General features: G+C 43.1%; 1 protein-coding gene across 19 annotated transcripts in view; it reads right to left on the bottom strand.

Annotated features, from left to right (window-relative positions):
* Ccdc158 (coiled-coil domain containing 158) overlaps window positions 1-22,709 on the bottom strand; it is a 57,433-nt gene that overhangs the window by 1,111 nt on the left and 33,613 nt on the right. For 7 of the 19 annotated variants that reach the window (XM_087582430.1, XM_087582431.1, XM_087582424.1 and 4 more), the window contains 9 exons: window positions 18,406-18,564; window positions 16,525-16,617; window positions 15,337-15,462; window positions 14,569-14,711; window positions 12,164-12,223; window positions 9,607-9,666; window positions 6,409-6,476; window positions 2,277-2,435; window positions 221-328 (listed from right to left, as the gene is read on the bottom strand). In XM_087582430.1, the coding sequence (XP_087438556.1) occupies window positions 221-328; window positions 2,277-2,435; window positions 6,409-6,476; window positions 9,607-9,666; window positions 12,164-12,223; window positions 14,569-14,711; window positions 15,337-15,462; window positions 16,525-16,617; window positions 18,406-18,564 (976 nt within the window). The remainder of the gene's footprint in view (window positions 1-220; window positions 329-2,276; window positions 2,436-6,408; window positions 6,477-9,606; window positions 9,667-12,163; window positions 12,224-14,568; window positions 14,712-15,336; window positions 15,463-16,524; window positions 16,618-18,405; window positions 18,565-22,709) is intronic. The other 12 variants (XM_087582420.1, XM_087582429.1, XM_087582419.1 and 9 more) reach the window with 2 other exon arrangements.

Genomic DNA, 22,709 nt, shown 5'->3' with positions numbered 1-22,709 from the left:
GGAGGCCAGGGGCTGACTGCACATGTGGGAGTCGCTGATGGATGCCGGCTGGCGGGTATAGTAACATGTTTACAGTCAGTCTGCAAACGTCTTGTATGTGCATGTATGTGTCTATCTGTGAGTTTCCCCGCTGCTGGGACTGAACCCAGGGCTTTGTTAGCTAGACAAGTGCTCTGTCCCTGAGCTACCTCCCAGCCGTGGGGACCTCTGCATACTGTACCTTGGTTCTTCAGCTGTAAGTCTTCTACCAGGGTTTGCAAACTTTCCAGTCTGTTCTGCAGTTTTCGGCATGTTTTTCCTGTTGTTTCTAGTGACGGAGACTGTGAATCTATTAGAAAATTGCTTAGATGTGATATTAAAAGTCTATTTAATATTTCTTTTATAAATCTTCAAATTACACGTTAAACAACTTTTCTTTCTTTTTTTTTTTTCTTTTTTTTTTCGGAGCTGGGGACCGAACCCAGGGCCTTGTGCTTGCTAGGCAAGCGCTCTACCACTGAGCTAAATCCCCAACCCTAAACAACTTTTCTTATGAAACATTTAAAACATTATTTTAAAATGAAAAGGTTTCCTACTTAATTAGAGCAATACTAGCTTATTTGATTTTGTTTCAAGTCAATTTGATTTACTATTATTCAACTACATAGTTTAAGCAAACTCATGAGAAGAAATTACAATATACTGTATGGGTCATCTAGACACCAAACCCTACGAGTACTTCCTAACTGGGGGCTTCCAGTGTGCGCCTGTCACCTGAGTGTGGCTGGTCTGTGTGGTGGGAAAGGGCTGTAGGCATGCTGACACCGCACAGGGACTCTACGATGTGGTGGCACCAACTGACAAGGGCCCAGAGGCACCAAAGCTGACTCTACTAGGTGTGTGAAGTTCTATCAATTTCTGAAAATACTTAGCAGGCAAATGGATCTCAGGCCCCAACTAGATGAATACTTTTGAAAACATTTTTATTGACTTACTTTTTATTCCAAAGTACCTTTCATTGTAAATATAGTATTAAAGATAATTGTCTAAATGTTTTCCAGTACAAGAGGATGAACAACAGTATCTTAGGAATCTCTGAACAAAAAGAATACAGAGCGCGATCAGGTCCTTGGTGAGGACCTGAACTAGGGACTGTCCTATCACGGCAATGCTATGGCTCTACCCTCTGCTCTGGACCACTCTTGGCAGGTCCTTCCACCTGCCTGTGCTCTGCTTGCTGTCTTTCACTATTACTATGTAGCCTCAAACGGGGTGTCACTGAGTAGCCAGGGATAGCTGGGGTTGCTATGGATTGCAGGCCTCTGACTTTGGAGACCTCCTTTCTGTGTCCTGAATGATGACCCAAAGAACTTAGTGACAAAGACAGAGTGGAATGCATAAAACAGTAAACAATGAAACATGCTCATATGTGATTAGGTTTTGATTTTTATACATTTTTAGGATCCAGAAATATGTATGGCATAGACTATCAAATGTCTAAGATGCTTGACTCTGACACCCTTTGTGTGGCTGATTTCTTATCAATGGGAATGGCTCACAGGGTGATGGATTGGTTTTGGTCACTGCTGTATAGAATGAGAGACATTTCAAGTACAATTCATCTCATAGGTAACTCACATATTTTAAGGCACTTAGTACAAATCAAATTGTTTTTTATTTCTTTTACAAAACAAAAAGTGAACTTAAAAGATTTGATGAGGGCTGGAGAGATGGCTCAGTGGTTAAGAGCACTGTCTGTTCTTCCAGAGGTCCTGAGTCCAAATCCCAGCAACCACATGGTGGCTCACAACCATCTGTAATGAGATCTGGTGCCCTCTTCTGGTGTGTCTGAAGACAGCTACAGTGTACTTATATATAATAAATAAATCTTTAAAAAAAAAAGATTTGATGAGATTTTTAAAAAGTTTGTATAACAGCCATTTACACTTAAAAAGATGCTGGCTGAAGGAAATCCCTATTTTAACTAAGCAAAAGTGGAAATCCCCAGCACTTAGACACGGAGTATCATAAAGTTATAAAACTAACAGAGAACAGCAACAAAAACCAAGGAGAAGGTTCACTGTTCATGTCACGCAAGAGTAAAATGCGTTTACATATGACATCTAAGTCTTTATTGTACCAAGGCCTGAGTGAGTAGACACGGTAGCTGTCTCATTTAAACACCGCATCACTTACAGCGCCAACTGCAGGCTGCATGGGTGTGAGTGTGCAGAACCGCACCAGCCCCGGGATTAGGAAATCAACCAGCCCCATCCGAAATAGCAGAGCCGCCTTACCTTTTGCCGAGTTGGATGAATGAACAGGCTTGGCAGACCGGTACTGCGGTGTGGAGCCCACCGACTCCTCGGCTGAGCTCGTGAGGAGGGAGTGCACTGGAGACTTTTTAGGAGAGGAATTGAATGAACGAGAAGCTGAAATTTTCACAGATGGACTTGCTAAAATTGCATAAGGACAAAGGTAAAAAGAACTAGTTAAAAACAGTGACTGCATTATAAAGAAACACCCCCCTCCCCCAGTGACAGGGATGGGAGGAAAATTCAGGTTAGAATTTTAAAGATTTATTTATTTATTTTATGTATATGAATACACCTAGCTGTCTTCAGACACATAAGAAGAGGGCATCAGGTCCCATGACAGATGGTTGTGAGCCACCATGTGGTTGCTGGGAATTGAACTCAGAACCTCTGGAAGTGCAGTCAGTGTTCTTAACCGCTGAGCCATCTCTCCAGCCCAAGGTTAGAACTTTAAACATGGTTGTAAGAATGGTTGTACCTTATGTGGTGGGTTAATCTCAGCTAACTTGATTAAGTTAACTAGATTGAGAGACATCTAGAAAACTGGTAGAGTATATTTCTGAGTTGTTTGTGAGGGAGGGAGTTTCTGGCGACAAGTGGCATTTACATGTACAAACTGGATGAGGGAAGACCCACCTTATACATGGGTAGCACTGTCATTGGGCTAAGTCCAGCTGGAACAGAAAGTGGTACAGAAGCTCGTCCGTGGGTACTAGTTTAATTCTTCTCGGGGAGTTTGGTTTTGATACTGCCCTCGTCTGCAGATGTCAGGGCCCAGCATCCCACCCGTGGGAGTAGGCTCAACGGGTAACTCTCTAGCCTCAGCCTCACACTGGGGTGGAATCATTGCCTCTCTTGCTGAACCTTCAAGATTCTTAGCTAAGCAACTCTTCTTCCTGCTGTTCACTTGCAGATGGCCTTTGTAGGACTCCCGAGCCTCTGATCATAAATATCAATCTATAGTTATATAAGCATCATATGGTTTTGTTCCTCTGGAGAAACCTGGCTTAGGAATGAGAATGTGCAGAGCCCTGATATCCAGAGGTCTCACTTCAGATAAGATCCACTACTGATTTGATCAAACTGATTTGTCAAATCACTTAGCTGTCTACAAAAACAAACAAACAAAAAATGAATTTTGTCTTGAAGAAGGTAATCTCGATCTGAGTCTGAACCCAGTATCATGAGATAAAAACTAACCAGGGGTAAGGAGAAAAGATGATGTGGGAGAAAACCAAGAGAGGAAAAGCAAGCAGGAGATAACTGGGCCAGAGGGAGGCCACACAACGGAGCTGAGGCTTCCACTGATTCAAACCACATGACATCGAACACCACGTGTTCTACTCGTAAAAATGGATATATTGGTAAGAACTGCTAAAACAAGCAAGAAAACAAAGGCAAAAATATCACAGCTATGGCCAAGAGGGAAAAGGCATACAACATTAAATTTACAGCTGACTTCTTAGTAGATACAGCAGAAACCCTAAGTGGGAAAAATTACCCACATTGGTAAAAATGTGGTGAAAAGAATCCTAACCTGGAATTCTATGCTCAATAATCCCTCAAATGAGGATGAAATACACAGTCTCAGGATCTGGGAAAATTTATTACCCTCAGACATACATTAAAAGCATTAAGTAAAATTAAACTAGTTAGAAAGTATAGAACCAAGACGTCAGCATATCACAGTGAATATTAATTAAACAGGAAAATACAAATAACCTGTCCTGAGCCAGGTGTGGTGGCACACACCTTTAATCTGAGAGCTTGGGAGGCAGAAGCAAGTCGAACTCTGTGAGTTTGAGGCCAGCTTGATCTTCATATTGAGTTACAGGACAGCCAGGGCTACATAGAGAAACCCTATCTCAAATAACAAAACAAAGCAAAAACAAATAAACAAATCCTATCTTGTTTGGTTTTTGTCAGCTTGACAGAGCTAGAGTCATCTGAGAGGAAGGAACCACAGTTGAGGACAGGCCTCCATCAGACTGACCTGTGGGCAAGCCTGTGGTACATTTTCTTGACTGATGATTGATGTGGGAGGGCCTAGCTCACTGTGGGTGATGTCACCCCTTGACGAATGATTCTGGGTGCTCTAAGAAAGCAGGTGGAGGACTGGAGAGATGGCTCAGTGGTTAAGAGCACTGACTGTGGGGCTGGGGATTTAGCTCAGTGGTAGAGCGCTTGCCTAGCAAGCGCAAGGCCCTGGGTTCGGTCCCCAGCTCTGAAAAAAAAAAAAAAAAAAAAAAAGAGAGAGCACTGACTGCTCTTCCTGAGGTCCTGAGTTCAATTCCCAGCAACCACATGGTGGCTCACAACCATCTGTAATGGAATCCGATGCCCTCTTCTGGTGTGTCTGAAGACAGCTACAGTGCACTCATATACATAAAATAAATAAATCTTTAAAAAAGAAAGCAGGTGGTACTCCATGAGGATAAAGCCAGTAAGCCCCACTCCTTCCTAGCCTCTGCTTCAGCTCCTGCCCTGGCCGACTCCCTTTGATGACGGGCTGTGTTGCAGAACTGTAAACCAAATCCTTTCTTCTCCAGGTTCTTTCTGTAAGCCATGTGTTGTCACAGGACAGACAGTTAGCTAAGACCTAACAACCATGTGACAATGAATGTGCACTACATCAATTGTTGAAAGCTGAAGGATACTGAGTGGGGTTAAAGTGTTCGATGGTATTCAGAATATATGAGAAGGCAACTATTCTCTTAGAGCAATCCAATTGGGCAAGAGCATTGCTGTCAAGTCTTGACTCATCATTAAAGTAACAGTGACAAAGGGCTGGAGAAATAGCTCCATTGGTAAATACTTGTTATGCAAACAAGAGTGCCTGAGTTTGATGGTGTGGCCCATGTCAAAAAGTGGTAGCATGAGTTGGAAATCTTAGTGCTTGCCATGCAAAGAAAGGAGGATTCCTGGGACTGCTGGCTAGCCAGCCTAGCCTAACTTGTGAGTTTCAGGAGGTGAAAAGCTCTGTTCCCTAAAGCAAGATGGACAGCATCCTGGGGAATGATACTCAGGGTTGATCTCAGATCTCATCTCTCTCTCAACACACACACACACACACACACACACACACACACACACACACACACACACAATGTTTTAACTATATTAACATTCTTCTATAAATGAAGCTCTTCTCACATAGTACTGGCCAGACTTACAGCCCTGTTTTCATTCAGTAACTGTGACTGTCATTCTTTCCCAATTGTTTCCTCTTCTGTAAGTCAAATTATGTTTACTGTCGTGCCTTTGCCTTTGCTTCCTAAGGCGTCTAATGTGCTGTCTATAATTTGTCTTCCTAGTGAAGTTTGCTTTCTGTAATTTGTTCTTTGGCTGCAATTTAAGTCATTCTCTGTAATGTTTTTATTCTTCTTTCCCACTCTGAGTCTGAGTTATGCGACTTCTAAACAGAGTCTGTTCTTCTGGTCCCTCTGCCTCTTGTTTTTATGGGAATCACTTTGTACTTCACTGGGAATGACATGGAGAGCTGTGGTTCTCCCTTTATCCCAGCCATTCAATAAGCATTTATTCCGCATCTGCTGGGCGTCAGGAAGGCTCTAAACACTCAGGTATAGCAGGAAGGGAAAGACTACAGGGTTATTTCCCAGGCTATGGCACACGCTAACAACATGAATTAGTAAGTTACATGACATGCTCAGGGATGATGTGTAATTGAAGTAGGAAAGGTCAGGGGGACTGGAAAGTGTGGGAATGTTATGATTTTTTTTTAAAAAAATAAATGATGAGACTTAAGGGTTTCTGGGAAAGTGACATTTGAACATTACTTCAAAGAATCTGGGGCTGTTGGTTGGGGCTGGGGATTTAGCTCAGTGGTAGAGCGCTTACCTAGGAAGCGCAAGGCCCTGGGTTCGGTCCCCAGCTCCGAAAAAAAGAACCAAAAAAAAAAAAAAAAAGAATCTGGGGCTGTTGGCAGTGTTGGTGCAAGAGCCCTAACGGGCAGACAGCCTAGCAGGTTTGACTAACAGTTCAAGGTGGGGAGAACTGAACAGGAGCTGAGTTACTGAGGGCTTAACCACTGCTGTGACTTTGGCTTTCTTCTCTCAGAAGTGAGGCCCCCCTGCACATTCCACTGAAAACTCACCTGTAGATGTGAACGTGAAGCAGCTAGACGGATCTTCCAGGTCTCCTGGATGCAGTGCGACTGGCTCTCTTTAAACATAAGAACAGTGCGCAGGTTACTCTTGACTGTCAGTCAATTGGCAGCCATTTCAATCTAACTGGAGTGAGAAACCATGGGAGATTATCAGGGAGTACAGCTGGGGCAGGGCATCTCTGGCGTTTCTGGAGAGAATGGGGTGTGGAGGCTCTGTGAAAGAAGCTGAGGGAAGAGGAGGAGCCTAGTCATGGGGAGTAGGCCACTGGAGGCTTGTCTTTAACGGTCCCTTCCAGTGTTTTCCCCATGGTCTATTTTCCTTTCTTCCATGAGATAAACAGTTTTTCTCTGCCACTTACTGTTGTGGTTTGCCCTGGAGTTATCTGTATTTTGATGCTAAGCACAGTACTAAGATATATGGAGCAATGGAAGCCATTGTAGGCAAATATGATGGCTTGAAATAGAAACATAAGACGCCCAATCGTAACCGTAAGCTGTAAGGTTCCCACTGTAGTGGGAAAGCCAAAATCACATTATGGTTTTGTATTCAGTACTCAAGAATAATTGTTCCCCCTTTTTGAAACAGGGTCTCTAGCCTAAGCTACTCTACAGTTCCCTATGTAGCTGAGGATAACCTTGAACTTTTGACCTTCCTGCCCACACCTGCTGAGTTCTGGGATTATAGGTATGCACCCCAGCCCATTCCCTAGAATCATATTAATAGAATCTTGGTTAGAAATTTTATTTTTGTATAATAAAGATTACAAATACAAATAATTTTCTCATATATTGTATAAGTTGCTATTTTAATCACTCGTTTACCAACAAGGAAAGCAGCTGAGTGCGACAGCACACACCTGTAATCCCTGCCCTTGGGAGGCTAAGCTTGGCCATCTGAGTTCCAGGCCAGCCAGCACTACATGGCAAACAAGTGACCAGAAAGGAAACAGAAGAAACCAAAGAGAGTTAACAAGAACTCAGCATTAATAATCCAAGGTTACAAAACTCTAAGGTACAGTCAGACCGTAGATGGAAAGAGGCCTGGTCCTGAAGGGCTCAGCTCCTCTGGGTGACTGGCACGGGGATGTTACTAGCTTAGTTTCACTGTGTAAGTGTTGTATTCAGAGACATCATTGTGCATGATACAGAGTAAAGAGAGAGGTAACTTAAGGAGTTTCTGGATGTTACTCTGTCAGTTCCGAAGGCTGCCAGAGTAGGCCAGATGGCTCAGCAGGGAAAAGTGCTTGTACTGGCCTTGATGGTCTGAGCTCAGTCCCTCGTCATACAGTGCAGCAAGAGAACAGGCTCCCACAGATTGTTTCTCTGACCTCCACCCATGCGCTGTGGTACATGCGTGCACACGCACTCACACATATTCAATAAAGGGGAAGATTTCTAAAGGAAAAAGTCCTGGTCTCTGAAAAGCCTCAGTGGAGTCCCTGGGAAGCCCTACTGACAGTTGGTTATCACAATACATTTGATGCAAACGTAGATGAGAGAATCTAGGTGGCTTTGGCTATACTAGTCATTCGATGTAAAATTATATCTTTTCAGTGACTTTTCTATAATAAAATGAGTATTGACAATTTCATTATTGAAAGACACTCTACAGTGGAGCTTCGTACCTGGGGAAGTAACTCTGCTCTGTGCCTGTGACTGGCTTCCTCCCAGGCAGCTCAGGGAAGGCCCCAGAGGCAGGACACAGTAGTGGCTACAAACTTGTGCTTTGAAGCCAAAAAGGCTCAAGTTCAAAGTGGCCTTCAGAGATAACAAACTGAATGCCTCCAGCAAGTGGCTTACACAATCCCGTTTTCTTTATTTCTACCCTAAAAGGAGGAAGATAATAGCTACCACATATACTAGATAAACAAAATGAGATAATCCTAAAGCAACTAGGAAACAGGAGGGATGGAATTATAATATGGTTATTATTCATAGATACAGTGCAGTGCTATACATCAACGAAAGAAAATCAATACATCCTTTCTGTTTAGATGAAAAGACAAGAGCTAGAAGGATTCAATTATTGTATTGGGATTAAGGATCAGAAACAGTATTTAGGATGCTGTCTTGATTCATGCACTGAAAAGTATTTACTGAAAGGTTTTGGGTAGGCATTGTGCTCAAGTGCTGAGGACACAGGGATGACTAAGCCCATTCAGAGTTAACTATTGCTGTCACCAAACACCAGGACCAAAGCAACTTAGGGAGGAAAGACTTTATTCAGCTTACACTTCTACACCACAGTTGTTCACCAAAGGAAGTCAGGACAGGAAGTCAGACAAGGCAGAGACCTGTAGTAGGAGCTAATGTGGAGGCCATGAAGAGGTACTGTTTACTGGCTTGCTCTTCATGGCTTGCTCAGCCTGCTCTCTTATGGAAGCCAGGACTACAGTCCAGGATTGACAACACCCACAATAGGCTGGGCCCTTCCCCCTCAACCACTAATTAAGAAATGCCCCACATGCTTGCCTACAATCAGATCTCATGGAGTCATTTTCTCAATTGAGGCTCCCTCCTCTCTGATGACTCTCTACCTTGTGTCAAGTTGACAAAACTAGCCAGTACAGTAACTAAAATTCAAGCAGTTCTGAGTATGTAATCATTTTCATATTCCTTTTTTATTCTTCTCTCATACAATAATACATCCCAACCACAGTTTCCTCTCCCTTCACCCCCATCTCCCAAGGGTCCACTCCCTACCTCCAGTCTCCCCTAGATCCACTCCTCCTTCATTTCCCTTCAGAAAAGAGCAGGCCTCTTAGAGATATCAACTGAACATGGTGTAACAAGCCCTAGTATCAGGGCTGGGTGAGGCAACCCAGTAGGAGGAAAAGGATCTCAAGAGCAGGTGAGCGAGGCAGAGACACCCCCATTCTCCCTGTTAGGAGTCCCACAGAAAACATGTCCATGCTCTTAAGAAAGATATAAAGATGGTTTATATTTTTATGGGTCATGAAAACAAAAAGGATTAAAGTAAGGATTTTCTATAAGTTATTCTATAAACAGACATTATAATTTTATGCAACCAAAGGGTTAGGACTGAAGTCTGTTTGCTTATATATTCCAAGGGCCTAGGACAGCATGTTTGGTACATTACAGAGTTCATGGTTTTTAAATCAGTGAACAGAACAAAACGGGCGGGGCATTTTACAGGCAGGGGCAGGCAGTGAACTCATTCCTCACCTGCTGAGAGTCTCACTGGATTTGCTGCCTTCGGTGGACTCCCTCAAGGAGTTGTTGCTTCTGTTGGTGGGAAAGAGGACAACAGGAATTAAAGAGACAATGTTATCAGGCTGGGCACAGCAGCCAGGCGCCTAATCCCAGCCCTCAGAAGGCAGAGGCAAGCCAATCTCTGGGCGTTCCAGGCCATCTTGGCCTACATAGTGAGTTGTAGGTCAGCCAGGGCTAAATAGTAAAACCCTGTCTTAAAAACCAAAACAAAACCAAAACCACAAAAAAAAAAAAAAATAGGATGTCATTTTCTTTTCTTTTTTTTTTTTTTTTTTTTTTGGTTCTTTTTTTCGGAGCTGGGGACCGAACCCAGGGCCTTGCGCTTCCTAGGTAAGCGCTCTACCACTGAGCTAAATCCCCAGCCCCAGGATGTCATTTTCTTATTGATATAATAAAAATCTGTAAGAGAAATGGTTTATTCTTTAGTGAGGAAGGGTGCTGGGAATTGAACCCAGGGCTGTGTGTGAGAACAAGCTTCTCCCCAAGGACAACTTATTGTTATACTGATAGCTAGATCATCAAGTGTTAGCTTTATGATATAATTCATTTTCATTTGAGCACTGATTTGGGTCTGATACAGATTGAAAAGAGTGAGGTTGGAGCGCTGGCTCTTCTGGGAGAGAATGCTAAGTCAAAAGGGAGAGAGCTGTGAGATGCTCTTCTGGACCAGGCTGGCTGCAAGTCTGACAACATGAGTCTGATCCCCAGAGTCTGATGGAGAGACTGGATTCCTACAGATTGGCTTGTGGTACTTGGGGACTAAAGACAGCTTAACTTAGTACAGTGCTTGCCCGTCATGTACAAAGCTCTGGGTTTGATCACCAGAAGCATGTAAACTGGGAGCATGGTCTGTGCTGTAATCCTAGCAATCAGACAGTGGAGGCAGGAGGATTAGGAGTTCATTCAAGATCACCCATTCCTGGCTGTACATAAGATTTTAAAAAAGGGGTGGTGGTGATGGTGGACAATCTAGTTAGATTCTAGCACTGTACAGCAGTACAGGGTGTGACTTAGGGTTATCGTTGCTGTGAGGAAACACCATGCCCAAAAGCATCTGAGGGAAGGAGTTTATTTTGCTGATACTTTCACATCACAGTTTCACATCACTCAAGAAATTCAGGGCAGGAACTCAAGGTAGAAACCTAGAGGAAGGAACTGAAGCAGAACCCTAGAGAAATCCTTCTCACTGGCTTGCTCTTTATGGCCCGCTCTGCCTGCTTTCTTAAACAACTTAGGACCACCAGCCTAGGAATGCTGCCGCTCGCTGTGGGCTCAGCCTCCCATCAATCATCCTTCATGACAATACCACATAGGCTTGCCTACAGCACAGTTTCAGGGGGGCCATTTCTTAACTGCACTTTCCTCTTCTCAAGCAACTCTAGGGTGTATTAGGTTGACTAAATTGACTAAACTAGCCAGCATAGACTTGTTGCTAGAAGTCAGAGAGTTTTCAATGCCAGACTGGGAGATCAGTGTTCATTGTACCAGGCAGTGATGAGAAAGGATTTTTAAAGCAATGAGTTTTGTGTCTTCTCTGAACAACAAACTTTTAGACTTTTTTTTCTTTTTCCTTTTACTCACATTGCTCTCAGGAATTGTCCTTTTTAGAGTTTTATAGAATGTTGTAAGTTTTCATTTTTTTAAATTATTTCCTTTAGAATTCAGCTATTCAATTGATGAATATAGGATTACCTTTAGTACAAGTCTCACAATCTTACATTGATGCTGTTGTAACTTCCTTCAAAGTTACAAAAGACACGTAAATACATGTAAATGTATAGAAAGTCCTTCAGTACCAATAGTTCATGTGGCTAAATATCAGTGCTTTTAGCTGGATGCTGAATGTCCTCCTAAGTCCCGTGAGCTAAATGCAGGCGTAAGGCTTGGTGCCCAGCTCGGAACCACTGGAAGGCAGTGGGGCCTTCAGGTGTGGGCAGTACTTGAGTCACCGTGAGTGACATGCAAGGGAACTGGGATTCCTCTCTCTCTCTCTCTCTCTCTCTCTCTCTCTCTCTCTCTCTCTCTCTCTCCCTCCCTCCCTCCCTCTCTCTCTCTCTCTCTCTCTCTCTCTCTCTCTCTCTCTCTCTCTCTCTCTCTCTCTCTCTCTCTCCTCAGCAATGAGGTGAGCAGCCTGCCTCATAATTACACAGCTTTACTGTTGCCATCTGACACCCTCAACAGGCTCCCAAAGCAATGGCAAAGCCTGATTATGGGCTGGGACCTCAAGCTTTGTTCTTATAAGTTTCTCTCAGGCAGTGTGCTAGCTGAAGCTCACAGTCAGCAAGATTTAAAATAAGCAAAAAAGAAAAGAAAATGCTTTCAGTTCACTCCTAGAACCTTGGCGTCCTTTTTAGGGCTAAGCAGTGTAATAGCTTTCCTTCTCTGAAGCCAATAGGCACTCAGGTTCCATGAAAACTATTCAAACAGACAACCAGCCGGCTTCCCAAATTGCCAGGCCATAGAACACATGCCTGTACAATGAATCAGACCAAGAGTCTGATATTCTTACCTGTGGCAGAGCTCTGATCTCAGGCTTGAGTCAGTGATGCAGTCCCTTACTCTGTCTTCTCTGTGGAGACAGACAGAACCCAGCTGAATTAAGCATGTGCATTTCTGGATTTGTCTTAGACAATCACCTACTCACTTATTTTGATTTTTCTCTAAGCTGTGTATCTCCACTATGTCTTAGGCATCCAAGCAAGTCTACCAAGAGCCAGCTAGTTCTGGATTTCAGCTCAGACCATGCTTTCTTCCATGGGTTTGTTTTTGGTGTTTAGCTTGTTGTTTGAACAGGATGGAGGTGTCATAGCACTGACTGGCCTGGAACTCACCATGTAAACCAGGCTGGCCCCAAACTTGCAACAATCCTCCTGCCTCTACTCCACAGGCACTGGACTAGGATTCCAGGCACACACCACTACACAGGTTTTCTTCCAGGCATTCCTCAGCATTAGGGAGAAGTCAGACTTTAGTGACAGGGCCATTTGGAGGATTACAGAAAATTCACCCGAATTATCACCAAATACATTTGTTTGAGGCAGTCCCAAGTTCAAGGCCACTGGGCAGCAGTGATGGAAACTAACTGGGGAGGCCATGGTAACCCTCTGCACCATTAGTGCTCAGGACAGGGCTTGTGACATTCTCTTGGTGTCATAAGAGGAAGGTCAATCCATGCTGAAATGTATTCATCTGTGAAATCACCTTACAGCACTGTCCTGGCACAGGGTCTATTAGAGTTACAAGAAAAATGACCGTGACCAGCTAGGTGTGGAAGCACATGCATGCCTGGAGTCCTCACAGTCTGGATGTGGAGGCAGGAGGATCAAGAGTTCAAAGCCTGAGGACTGAACCCAGGGCCTTGCACTTGCTAGGCAAGCGCTCTACCACTGAGCTAAATCCCCACCCCCAAGACTCTGTTTTTATAAAAAGCTGTATGTGGTACTGCACCCTTTAATCCCAGCACTAAGGAGGCAGAGGCAGGCAGATTACTGTGAGTTTGAGGGTAGCCAGGTTTACACAGTGAATTCCAGCACAGCCAGGGTTATACAGTGACCCTGCCTTATTCCCACACACACAGAAAAAAAAAGTTCTGCAAGTCAAAGGATTCTTTGCTGGAATAGCCAACAGAACAGTTCTGATGCTATGTGCCAGAGGTAATGCAGTATGATACATGGCCGGTATACTACTGATGCTTTACTGTTATTACTAGCCATTGTGTAAGTCCAGCTAATGCCAGCATTTAGATTAACTATACATTCTCAGAACATCTTAAGGAACTGGAGGTGAGTTACACAGAGATATTCAGAAAATTTTACTTTCAGATATTTGCCTAAAAAAACACTTCAATTTACAAAAATAATCTTAGCACCAACATGGATACCATGTGAAATGTTTAACATAAGTTTATCTAAATGGCAATGGAAATCCCCCTGAGAAGCACCCAGGAGTCTCACTGGTCTGTAGATATGGGCAAGGCGGAGCTGGTGAACTGACTGAATCTGTTTTGGATGGGACTTATTACTTTGATGTAAGCCATTGTCAAGAATAGCCAGAGACCTGACTTTTGCTATTAGCTTATTCCTCGAGTGCTCCTAGTCCCCAGTGCTACACAGGTCTAGCCTCACAACAGACTGTGTCGCACACAAATCAGCCCTTTGGGATTTGTTTCTCTAGATTGTGAGTCTGACAAATAAATGCTGTCCCACCTTGTATCGTCATGCTTTTTCCACATGCTTTGGAGGGACCAAAGGTGACCACCATGTGAGAAGTCAGGCAGAGCAGCCATAGGCCGCTTCTCCAGGCAGGAGATTAGCAATGCAACTAAAGCTGGGGGCAGTTCTGAGTTGCTGAACAAGGAGAAGGTAACTGAGCAAGGGAAGTTGAGGAAAGATTCAGGGTGCTGAACTAAGAGTATTGGGAAGGAAGGGCAGGCTAGCTCCGGGAGACTAGAAGAGCCCAGCAATTGAGCCAATAAGGCAGGTTGAAAAATAACCGTGTGTGTGTGTGTGTGTGTGTGTGTGTGTGTGTGTGTGTGTGTGTGTGTGCGCTCGCGCACGCATGCACGTGTGTGATCCTCAGACCTGATGGGGCTGGCAGCACGGTCTTCGCAACACCACCTTCTCACAGTTGGTGGAGTGTGGTACTCAGGTAAGATAATGGATGTGAAATCTCTGGGGAATCATAAATTAGCACAAATAACACTGACTGACACCATGCACAGGTCACTATCTGGACTGAATGAACATTCTTTTGCTCTCGGGGACTGGCCTCTTTGCTTTTGTCTAATCTCTCCACCTTCACACTTCTTCAGTTGTCTAATCCTTGCCCTCCCAAAAGGAGCACGTGGACAACCTAATGGCGGCACACTCCTGGGAGGAGCTTTGCCTGAGCGCGCAGCCTTCCAGCGGCACCTACAGTGCACCAAGAGATGGGGTCTCCTCCTCGGTCTTGCTCAGGGGCATGGCCGGCTCCTCATTGATCACACTTCTCAGCTCCTGCAGAAGCTGCTTCAGGTCCCTCGTCGGGTCCTCCTTCAGTGTGTTGGTTTTTAAAGAGTGCTGGTTAAAGCAACACACACATCTGCACATTAGATTTTTTTATAAAATTAGTGTAGTTGCTAAACAGAAGCTCGGGAAAAGGAGAATAAATGACAATTTATTTTGCAGTACACAAGTCCATTTCAACTACTAGTCATTTGGTTAGCACCCAACTTTTATTTAAATAGTATTTGCAGTGGTTCTGATGATCCTGTCGCCATGTTAAAGACAGGACTTTTAAAAGTAAAAGTTTGATTATTAGAACTGATGGATGGAACAAGTATTTCTTTTTTAAGAGTTAGAGCTGGCTACCAATTATAAGGAATTTGTACATTTTCAGAGAAAGCCTGAATTATACTGTCTATTTTTGAAAGAATAAAAAGTTCTGCATATAATGCAATTAAAAATACTTTAATATTTTTGTTATCATTAATCCCAATGCCTATTTCATTTTGTCTTTTCTAAGAAAATAATTAATAGTGAAGAAAATAATTTTTTCAATCTGGATTCCTAGAAATTGTATACATCTAAGAGCTAGTCATTGGAATGCTAGCTATGAACATTACTTTTGAAGGTGACTTTCCCCACCTTAAGTCACGCCTATCTTTTGTCATTCATTTCATGGAGTACAGGATTGGTTACTAACGTGAGACAGGAAGCTGGCCGTAGACTGGGAGGATGGTACGTTGGAATGAGACCGAGCTACAGAGGCTGGCTGGAGAAGGCGAGGTTTCATTGAAGAATTAGAGGTGTATCCAGGGCCCTGAAGTTCCTACAAATAATGCAGATGTGAGCAAGGTGATACCAGCCCACAGCCTCAAAGAACTGCGAAGTCAAAGTCACTTTTCAATTTCACAGGCAAACCTATTATTAAAACTTTACAATAATGATCAACTTAAGCGATACAAAATAAAAAATATACATTTCTGTATAAAAGCACTGTTCTTAAGAAAAGATGTTTCGGGGCTGGGGAGGTAGCTCAGTGGTTAAGAGCACTGACTGCTCTTCCAGAGGTTCTGTGTTCAATTCCCAGCAACCACATGATGGTTCACAATCATCTGTAATGGGATCTGATGCCCTTTTCTGGTGTGTCTGGAGACAGCTATAGTGTACTCATATACATAAAATAAATAAATAAATCTTTAAAAGAAAAGATGTTTCGTCCTGTAGATTATTCCACAAACAAGCTAAGCATTGATCCCTTGGGTCTCTGTATTTACTCAGCATCCTAGTGTGTAAAACTCTCCCCTTAGGTATTCAAGGCAGGTACTTGTGGGACGCTGTTCTACTTGATTATTGTCTAGTAGGACTAACATGTGATGTCTCAATGTTCTCTTACATCACAAGTGTGGACACATGGAGAAGTAACACCTCCACAGACTTCATAAGTGCTAGCAGCAGACTATGTGGAAACAGTATTTTAAGATAAAATATGCAGGGACCCGGGGTTGGCTCAGATGGTGAAGGACTTGTGTGCAAGCCTAAGGACTTGGACCCCAGTACTCATGCAATGAGTCAAGTGTCTGTGACCCTGGTGCACAGAGGTAGAGAGATGGGGTCCTGGGGCCCTGCTGGTTGGCCTGCCTGACCTAACTAGTGGGGTAGTGACTGAGAAGGAGCTAACATGGACCTCTGGACTCTACAGTGATCACTTAAAAACACACAAATATGTTTGCACACACACACTCTCTCTCTCTCTCTCTCTCTCTCTCTCTCTCACACACACACACACACACACACACACACACACACACACTGTATGTAAAGAAAATATCAACATGCCAAGCATAGGCCTCTTTTCTGCTTAAACTATGTATTATGAAAACACCCTTACTTTCACATCCAAAGTGTGCTGAAGTTTTAGACGCACTGACTCCTGTTCCTGGCGCTGTATTATATCTTGACACTCTGCAAACTGCAAAGATGCCTACAATCGAGCAACAAGTGGTTTATCCCCCATTCTTTACACACTTTGAATTCATTAACCTTTAATATAATTTTCAACACTTCAAGGAAAACCATCTATCCCGGCACACTGTATTCTAGTTATCCATGTATCTGTTGCATCCAGGCATGTGGCCAATACTATCCAGTGCACACACAGCATATATGTAGTTAATTAGTATGAATGCACGAACTAAGGATGAAATGGGCAAAAAAGCTTTATTAAAGCATGAACTTTATATCTGGGCTCAGAGGTGCTAACCTAGAATTCTAGGACATAGGAGGCAAAGGCAGAAAAATCAGTAGTTCACTGTCACCTTGGGCTATATTATATAGCAAGATTGGGGCCACATTCAAAAATCCAAAACTACAACTGAATTCAGAATAGCACGGTTTAGGAAACATGGCTGGCACAGTCAGATCATGGAGTATTTTACCTAACCACAAAGGTCTGGCTTCTTACGAATTAATGATTGGTTTTGATACTGTTAGGTTTTCAGGGTTTCTACGTTATAGGAAGACAGATTTACCCCTGTGTAACAATGATAACAGTGCCAGGCCCTTCTCCTTTCAGTTGTCTTCTACCCAACCTTTCCAGACCCAACAAGGTGTCAGATATTAGCACTATCATTTTATTAACATTTAAGAGACTATATTCCCCCTAAAGTGTTGATCATTTTTGATGCTAAGTTCGATGTTCCTGGTGGCATGTTTACTCAGGTCAGTCAGGATAGCAAGGACATATTATATCTACTGCTCTGATGACTGTGTTAGCTTGAAAATTGTAAAGAGAACATCTTGTGTACTATCCCCTGAATGGATGCATAACCTGCCAATTAAAAAAGCCTATGGCCTATGGCTTAGGCAGGAGATAGAAAGTGGAAATCTAGGAGGAGAAAGAACTCTGGGATAGAGCCAAGTGGGAGTTACACCCGGGAAGATGTGAGGAGATGGACACAAGGTACCTGAGCACAGGTGACCAGCCACGTGGCAGAATGTAGATTAGAATGAATGGGCCATCTAGTTATATCTAGTCAGACAAGAGCCTGGCCATATGGCCAAGGTGTTTGTGAATATAGTTTGAGTCTGAGTCTTATTTCAGGGAACATGGGACTGTAAGGAAAAACTTAGACCCTAACTTCAACAGAAAATGGTTATTTTTTTTGAGGATGGGGGAGAAGTATGCTATTATGACCTGAGTGAAAAATGTTTCCCACAGGTGGTGGAAGCTTTAGGAAGTGGGGCCCAGCAGACAAAAAGTCCCTAGAGCAGCAGTTCTCAAGCTTTAGGGGTTAAATGTCCCTTTCACAGGGATCACCTAAGACTATCAGAAATATCAGATATTTACATTTACTATTCATAACAGTAGCAAAATTACAGCTATGAAGTGGCAACAAAAATAACTTTATGGTTGGGGATCACCACAACATGAGGAGCTGCATTAAAGGGAGCAGCATTAGGAAAGTCGAGAGGCACAGGCCTAGAGACAGACTTTGCTTCACCCTGACTTCACCGTGACTCCCTGGTCTGTCATGATATGAGTGTGGCTGCCATTCTTCCTACTACCAAGAGCTCCACAGCCACCTTCCTTGGTACTGGCTATCTACACAATGGCAAACTTCTAAATCATCTCCTCACTGAGGACAGCTTGCCTCCGTGCTATAAGATTGGGATATGATGCAAGTTGGTGGTACAGAACTGCCACTGAGAACTCTCCTACCCAGCTACTGTCCGGGTGCTAATTCCCACATCAACTCAGCTTACAAACTACCTTGTCAAGAGCGACTTCCATGTTGGCAACCTTCTCCTTCAGGCGTCGTTCCTGAGACCGCAGCACTTCTAACTCCCCAGCCATCTTGTTTTTCTCTGTTGCTACGGTGCTCAGCTCCTGGCTGAGCTTACTCTTCTCTTCTTTCAAAAAGTGTTTCTCCTACAATTATGGAAGAGAAAGAATCAGGAATAATTGCTGATAAAAAGTGCTGATAAAAATTGGATAAGTGCTCAAGCCCAAAGCTTCTGTCAAAGACTCTGATACATTTTCATCTCTACTAGTATCACTTCTTAGGTCCTCAGATCTCTGGTAACATCTACAAAGTATGAAGCAGCCATGCATTGTAAAAAACAGAATTTTGATCTGTTGTACAGCTTCAGGTTAGGAATGGTGATTTATCCCGAAGTTCTTTTATTGTTCAGGATTGTTTTGGCTATCCTGGGTTTTTTTTTTTTGTTTTGTTTTGTTTTGTTTTTTCCATATGAAGTTGAGAATTGTTCTTTCAAGGTCTATGAAGAATTATGTTGGAATTTTGATGGGGGTTGTACCGAATCTGTAGGTTGCTTTTGGTAAGATGGCCATTTTCACAGTGTTAATCCTACCTATCCATGATCATGAGAGATCTTTCCATCTTCTGATATCTTCTTCATTTTCTTTCTTCAGGGACTAGAAGATCTTATCATATAGATCTTTCACTTGTTTGGTTAGAGCAATAGTGATAAACTCCATGGTATTAGTACAGAAACAGACACATTGTTCAATGGAATCAAATTGAAGACCCACAAGTAAAGCCACACACCTATGGATACTTGATTTTTGATAAACCATACAATGGTAAGCCAAAGCCATACAATGGAAAAAACGAAAGCATTTTCAACAAATGGTGCTGACTAACTGGATATCTGCATGTAGAAGAATCAAAATAGATCCATATTTATCACCTTGCACATCACTTAAGTCCAAATGAATAAAGGATCTGAACATAAAACCAGATACACTAAATTTCATAGAAGAGAAAGTGGGAAATACCCTTGAAAGAATTGATACAGGAGACAATTTCCTAAACACCAATGGCTCAGGCTCTAAGACCAACAATTAATAAATGGGACTTCTTGAAACTGCAAAGTTTCTGTAAGACAAAGGACACCATCAATAGGACAAACTGGCAGCCTACAGATGGGGAAAGGATCTTCACCAACTCTACATCTGAGTGAGGGCTAATATCAAAACTTTACAAAGGACTCAGGACGTTAGACATCAACAACCCAAATAACCGAATTTAAAAATGGGGCACAGAACTAAACAGAATTCTCAACAGAGTAATCTCGAATGGCAGAGAAGCACTTAAAGAAATGTTCAAAGCCCTTAGCTATTAGGGAAATACAAATCAACACAGCTCTGAGGCCCCATCGTACACCCATTGGAATGGCTAAGATCAAAAACTCAAGAGACAGCGCATGCTGGTGAAGATGTGGAGTGAAGGGAACACTGTTCACTGCTGATGGGAGTGCAAACTTGTACAACTACTTTGGAAATCAATTTGGTGGTTTCTCAGAAAACTTGGAGTCGTTCTACTTCAAGATCCAGCTATACCACTCCTGGGCACAGACCTAAAAGGTGCTCCAACATCCCACAAGGATGCTTGCTCGACTATGTTCATAGCAGCTTTATTCATAATATCTAGAAACTTGCAACAACATAGATGTCCCTCAACTGAAGAATGGATAAAGAAAATGTGATACATCTACATAATGGAACACTATTCAGCTATTAAACAAAAACATCATGAATTTTGTAGGCAATAGATGGAACTTGGTAATATCATCCTGAATGAGGTAGCCCAGTCCCAAAAGGACATGCGTGGTGTGTACTCACTTATGGACATGCGTGGTGTGTACTCACTTATGGACATGCGTGGTGTGTACTCACTTATGGACATGCGTGGTGTGTACTCACTATAAGCAGATATTCGCCATGAAATGCAGGTACCATGCTACACTCCACAGACCCAAAGAAGCTAAAGAAGAAGAAAAGCCCAAGTGAGGAAGCCTGAGTCTCACTCAGAAGGGGGAATAAACTAGTCAGAAAAGGCAGATGGAGAAAGGGTACTGAGGTAGAGGGGTGGGGAGGGGCATGGGGGGTTCGGGATCAGGTGTAGGGAAGGACAGGAGAGATGGCTAGATGCCCATGAATATGAATAGAAATCTGCAACTGACTGGGGAGAGGAGGTGAGGGGCATCTCCAGGAAGAGACAGAGACTGGGGATAAGGGAGGTTCCCAAGAATCAATGGAGGTGACCTTAGCTGTGACTCACTACATTGGGAATATGGAACATGAAGAGGCTACCTCCTATAACCAGACAGGAATCCCAGTGGATCAATAAGAGACACCAACTCACCCACAAGACTTCCAATGCAAAATTTATCCTGTCTACAAGAAATGCAGACAGGGGGATGGAGCAGAGCCTGAGGGAACAATCAACCAATAACAGGCCCAACTTGAGACCTATCCCATGGGCAAACACCAATCCCTAACACTAATAATAGAGTATTAATGATACTCTGTTATGGGGCTGGGGATTTAGCTCAGTGGTAGAGTGCTTGCCTAGCAAGCGCAAGGCCCTGGGTTCGGTCCCCAGCTCCGAAAAAAAGAAAAGGAAAAAAAAATGATACTCTGTTATGCTTGCAGACTGCATGTTGTCCTCTGAGAGGCTCCACCTAGCAGCTGACTCAGACAGATACAGAGACAGCCAAACATTGGATGAAGCTTGAGGAGTCTTATGGAAGAATAGGAGGAAGGATTTCGGGCCCCAAAGGGAACAGGAACTCCACAGGAAGACAGAGTCAACCAACATGGACCCTTGGGGCTCTCAGAATCTGAACCAACATCAAAGGGCATAGACAGGCTAGACCTAGGCCTCCCCACACACATGTAGCAGATGTGCATCTTGTTCTTCATGTGGGACCTGAACAACTGGAGCAGAGGCTATCCCAAAAGCTGTTCCCTATGTGTAGGATATGTTCTTTCAGATGGACTGCCTTGTCTGGCCTCAGTGGGAGAGGATGTGCCTAGCCTTGAAAAGACTTGAAGTGCCAGGGTGGAGGGATACCTGGGGCCCATCTGCTCAGAGGAGAAGTGGATGAGGGATGGGGGAAGGACTGTGGGAGGGGGTGACTGGGAGGGGAAACAGTGAGTGGGATGTAAAGTGAATTAATAAAAAAAATTAAACTAAATTAAAAAGTAGAATTTTGGTGCAGTTGGATTGAATAATGATATACTAATTTTTTCTGAAATTTACTTTAAATAATAACATAGTTAAGAAGATGCATTTATTTGAAAGTCACAAGAGTTTCAATTATGCTTTATGGTTGAACACTTATTTCACAAATGTCTACTGCAGATTGTATGACATAGAAACAAATGAGACAGACAGAAATCTAGCTTTCAAGTCACCTGTCAGGACAGTAGTGGAAAAAATAGTTGATATAATGTATTTGGTATTAAACAAAAAAAGTTTTCCAAATTATGTGTGTGTGTGTGTGTGTGTGTGTGTGTGTGTGTGTGTGTGTGTGTGTGTGTGTGATTTCCCCCCTTTTCTGACTGGACTGGCAGGAACATCTGAGGAATGGAAGATGGATTTGTATACAAGTCTCCTCTTATTCTGTTTGAGAGTGTCTCTGAGCTGTTGGACACTTGTTTCATGTGGAAGCAGGCTTGCCGTGACATCCAGCAGTAACCTCACAAAGTCCTGATTACCATCCACTGGGAGAAGCACTGCTTTAGATTCCCAGAAGGAAGGAAGAAGGAGACAGAGAAAAGACTGTGTTCAGGAAAAGAGAAAATGGGAAGGAGGCGAGAAAGGAAATCTGGTAAGAACATCAGATAAGGGGTAAACCAATATGAGTACATTCTGAAGGATCCCCAGGGCTCACTGTGGGTGATCGGCTAGTAATTAATTTAGTTATACTGATTATTTTTACTTATGCCATTTCTTTTGCATGTTCACTACAGTCAGTTCTGTTATAAATATGACAATGTAAATTTGCTTCAAACTGACACCAGGGAACATCTGAACATAACACAAATTCCATGTTTGCTTATGAACATTTTCAGTCAATGACTGTGAAAACTCCATGTGACTAGCCAGAGCTGTGTAGGAGCACACAAAATGCCTACACACACCCCTCAAAGGCATGTATCAGCCACCCCTGTATGCTGGATTGTGAGCCATTCCTTCACAACAGCCGACAGCTTCATGAGCAAAATGCAGCCTCCTCTTCAGGTAGAAGACCACATATACACGC

This window comes from Rattus norvegicus, chromosome 14 (genome assembly GCF_021556685.1).
Source record: "Rattus norvegicus strain SHRSP/BbbUtx chromosome 14, alternate assembly SHRSP_T2T, whole genome shotgun sequence".
In the NCBI taxonomy this organism is placed as follows: domain Eukaryota; kingdom Metazoa; phylum Chordata; class Mammalia; order Rodentia; family Muridae; genus Rattus; species Rattus norvegicus.
Note: the sequence above shows the minus strand (reverse complement) of the source record. Positions and strands in the feature narration are given on the sequence as shown.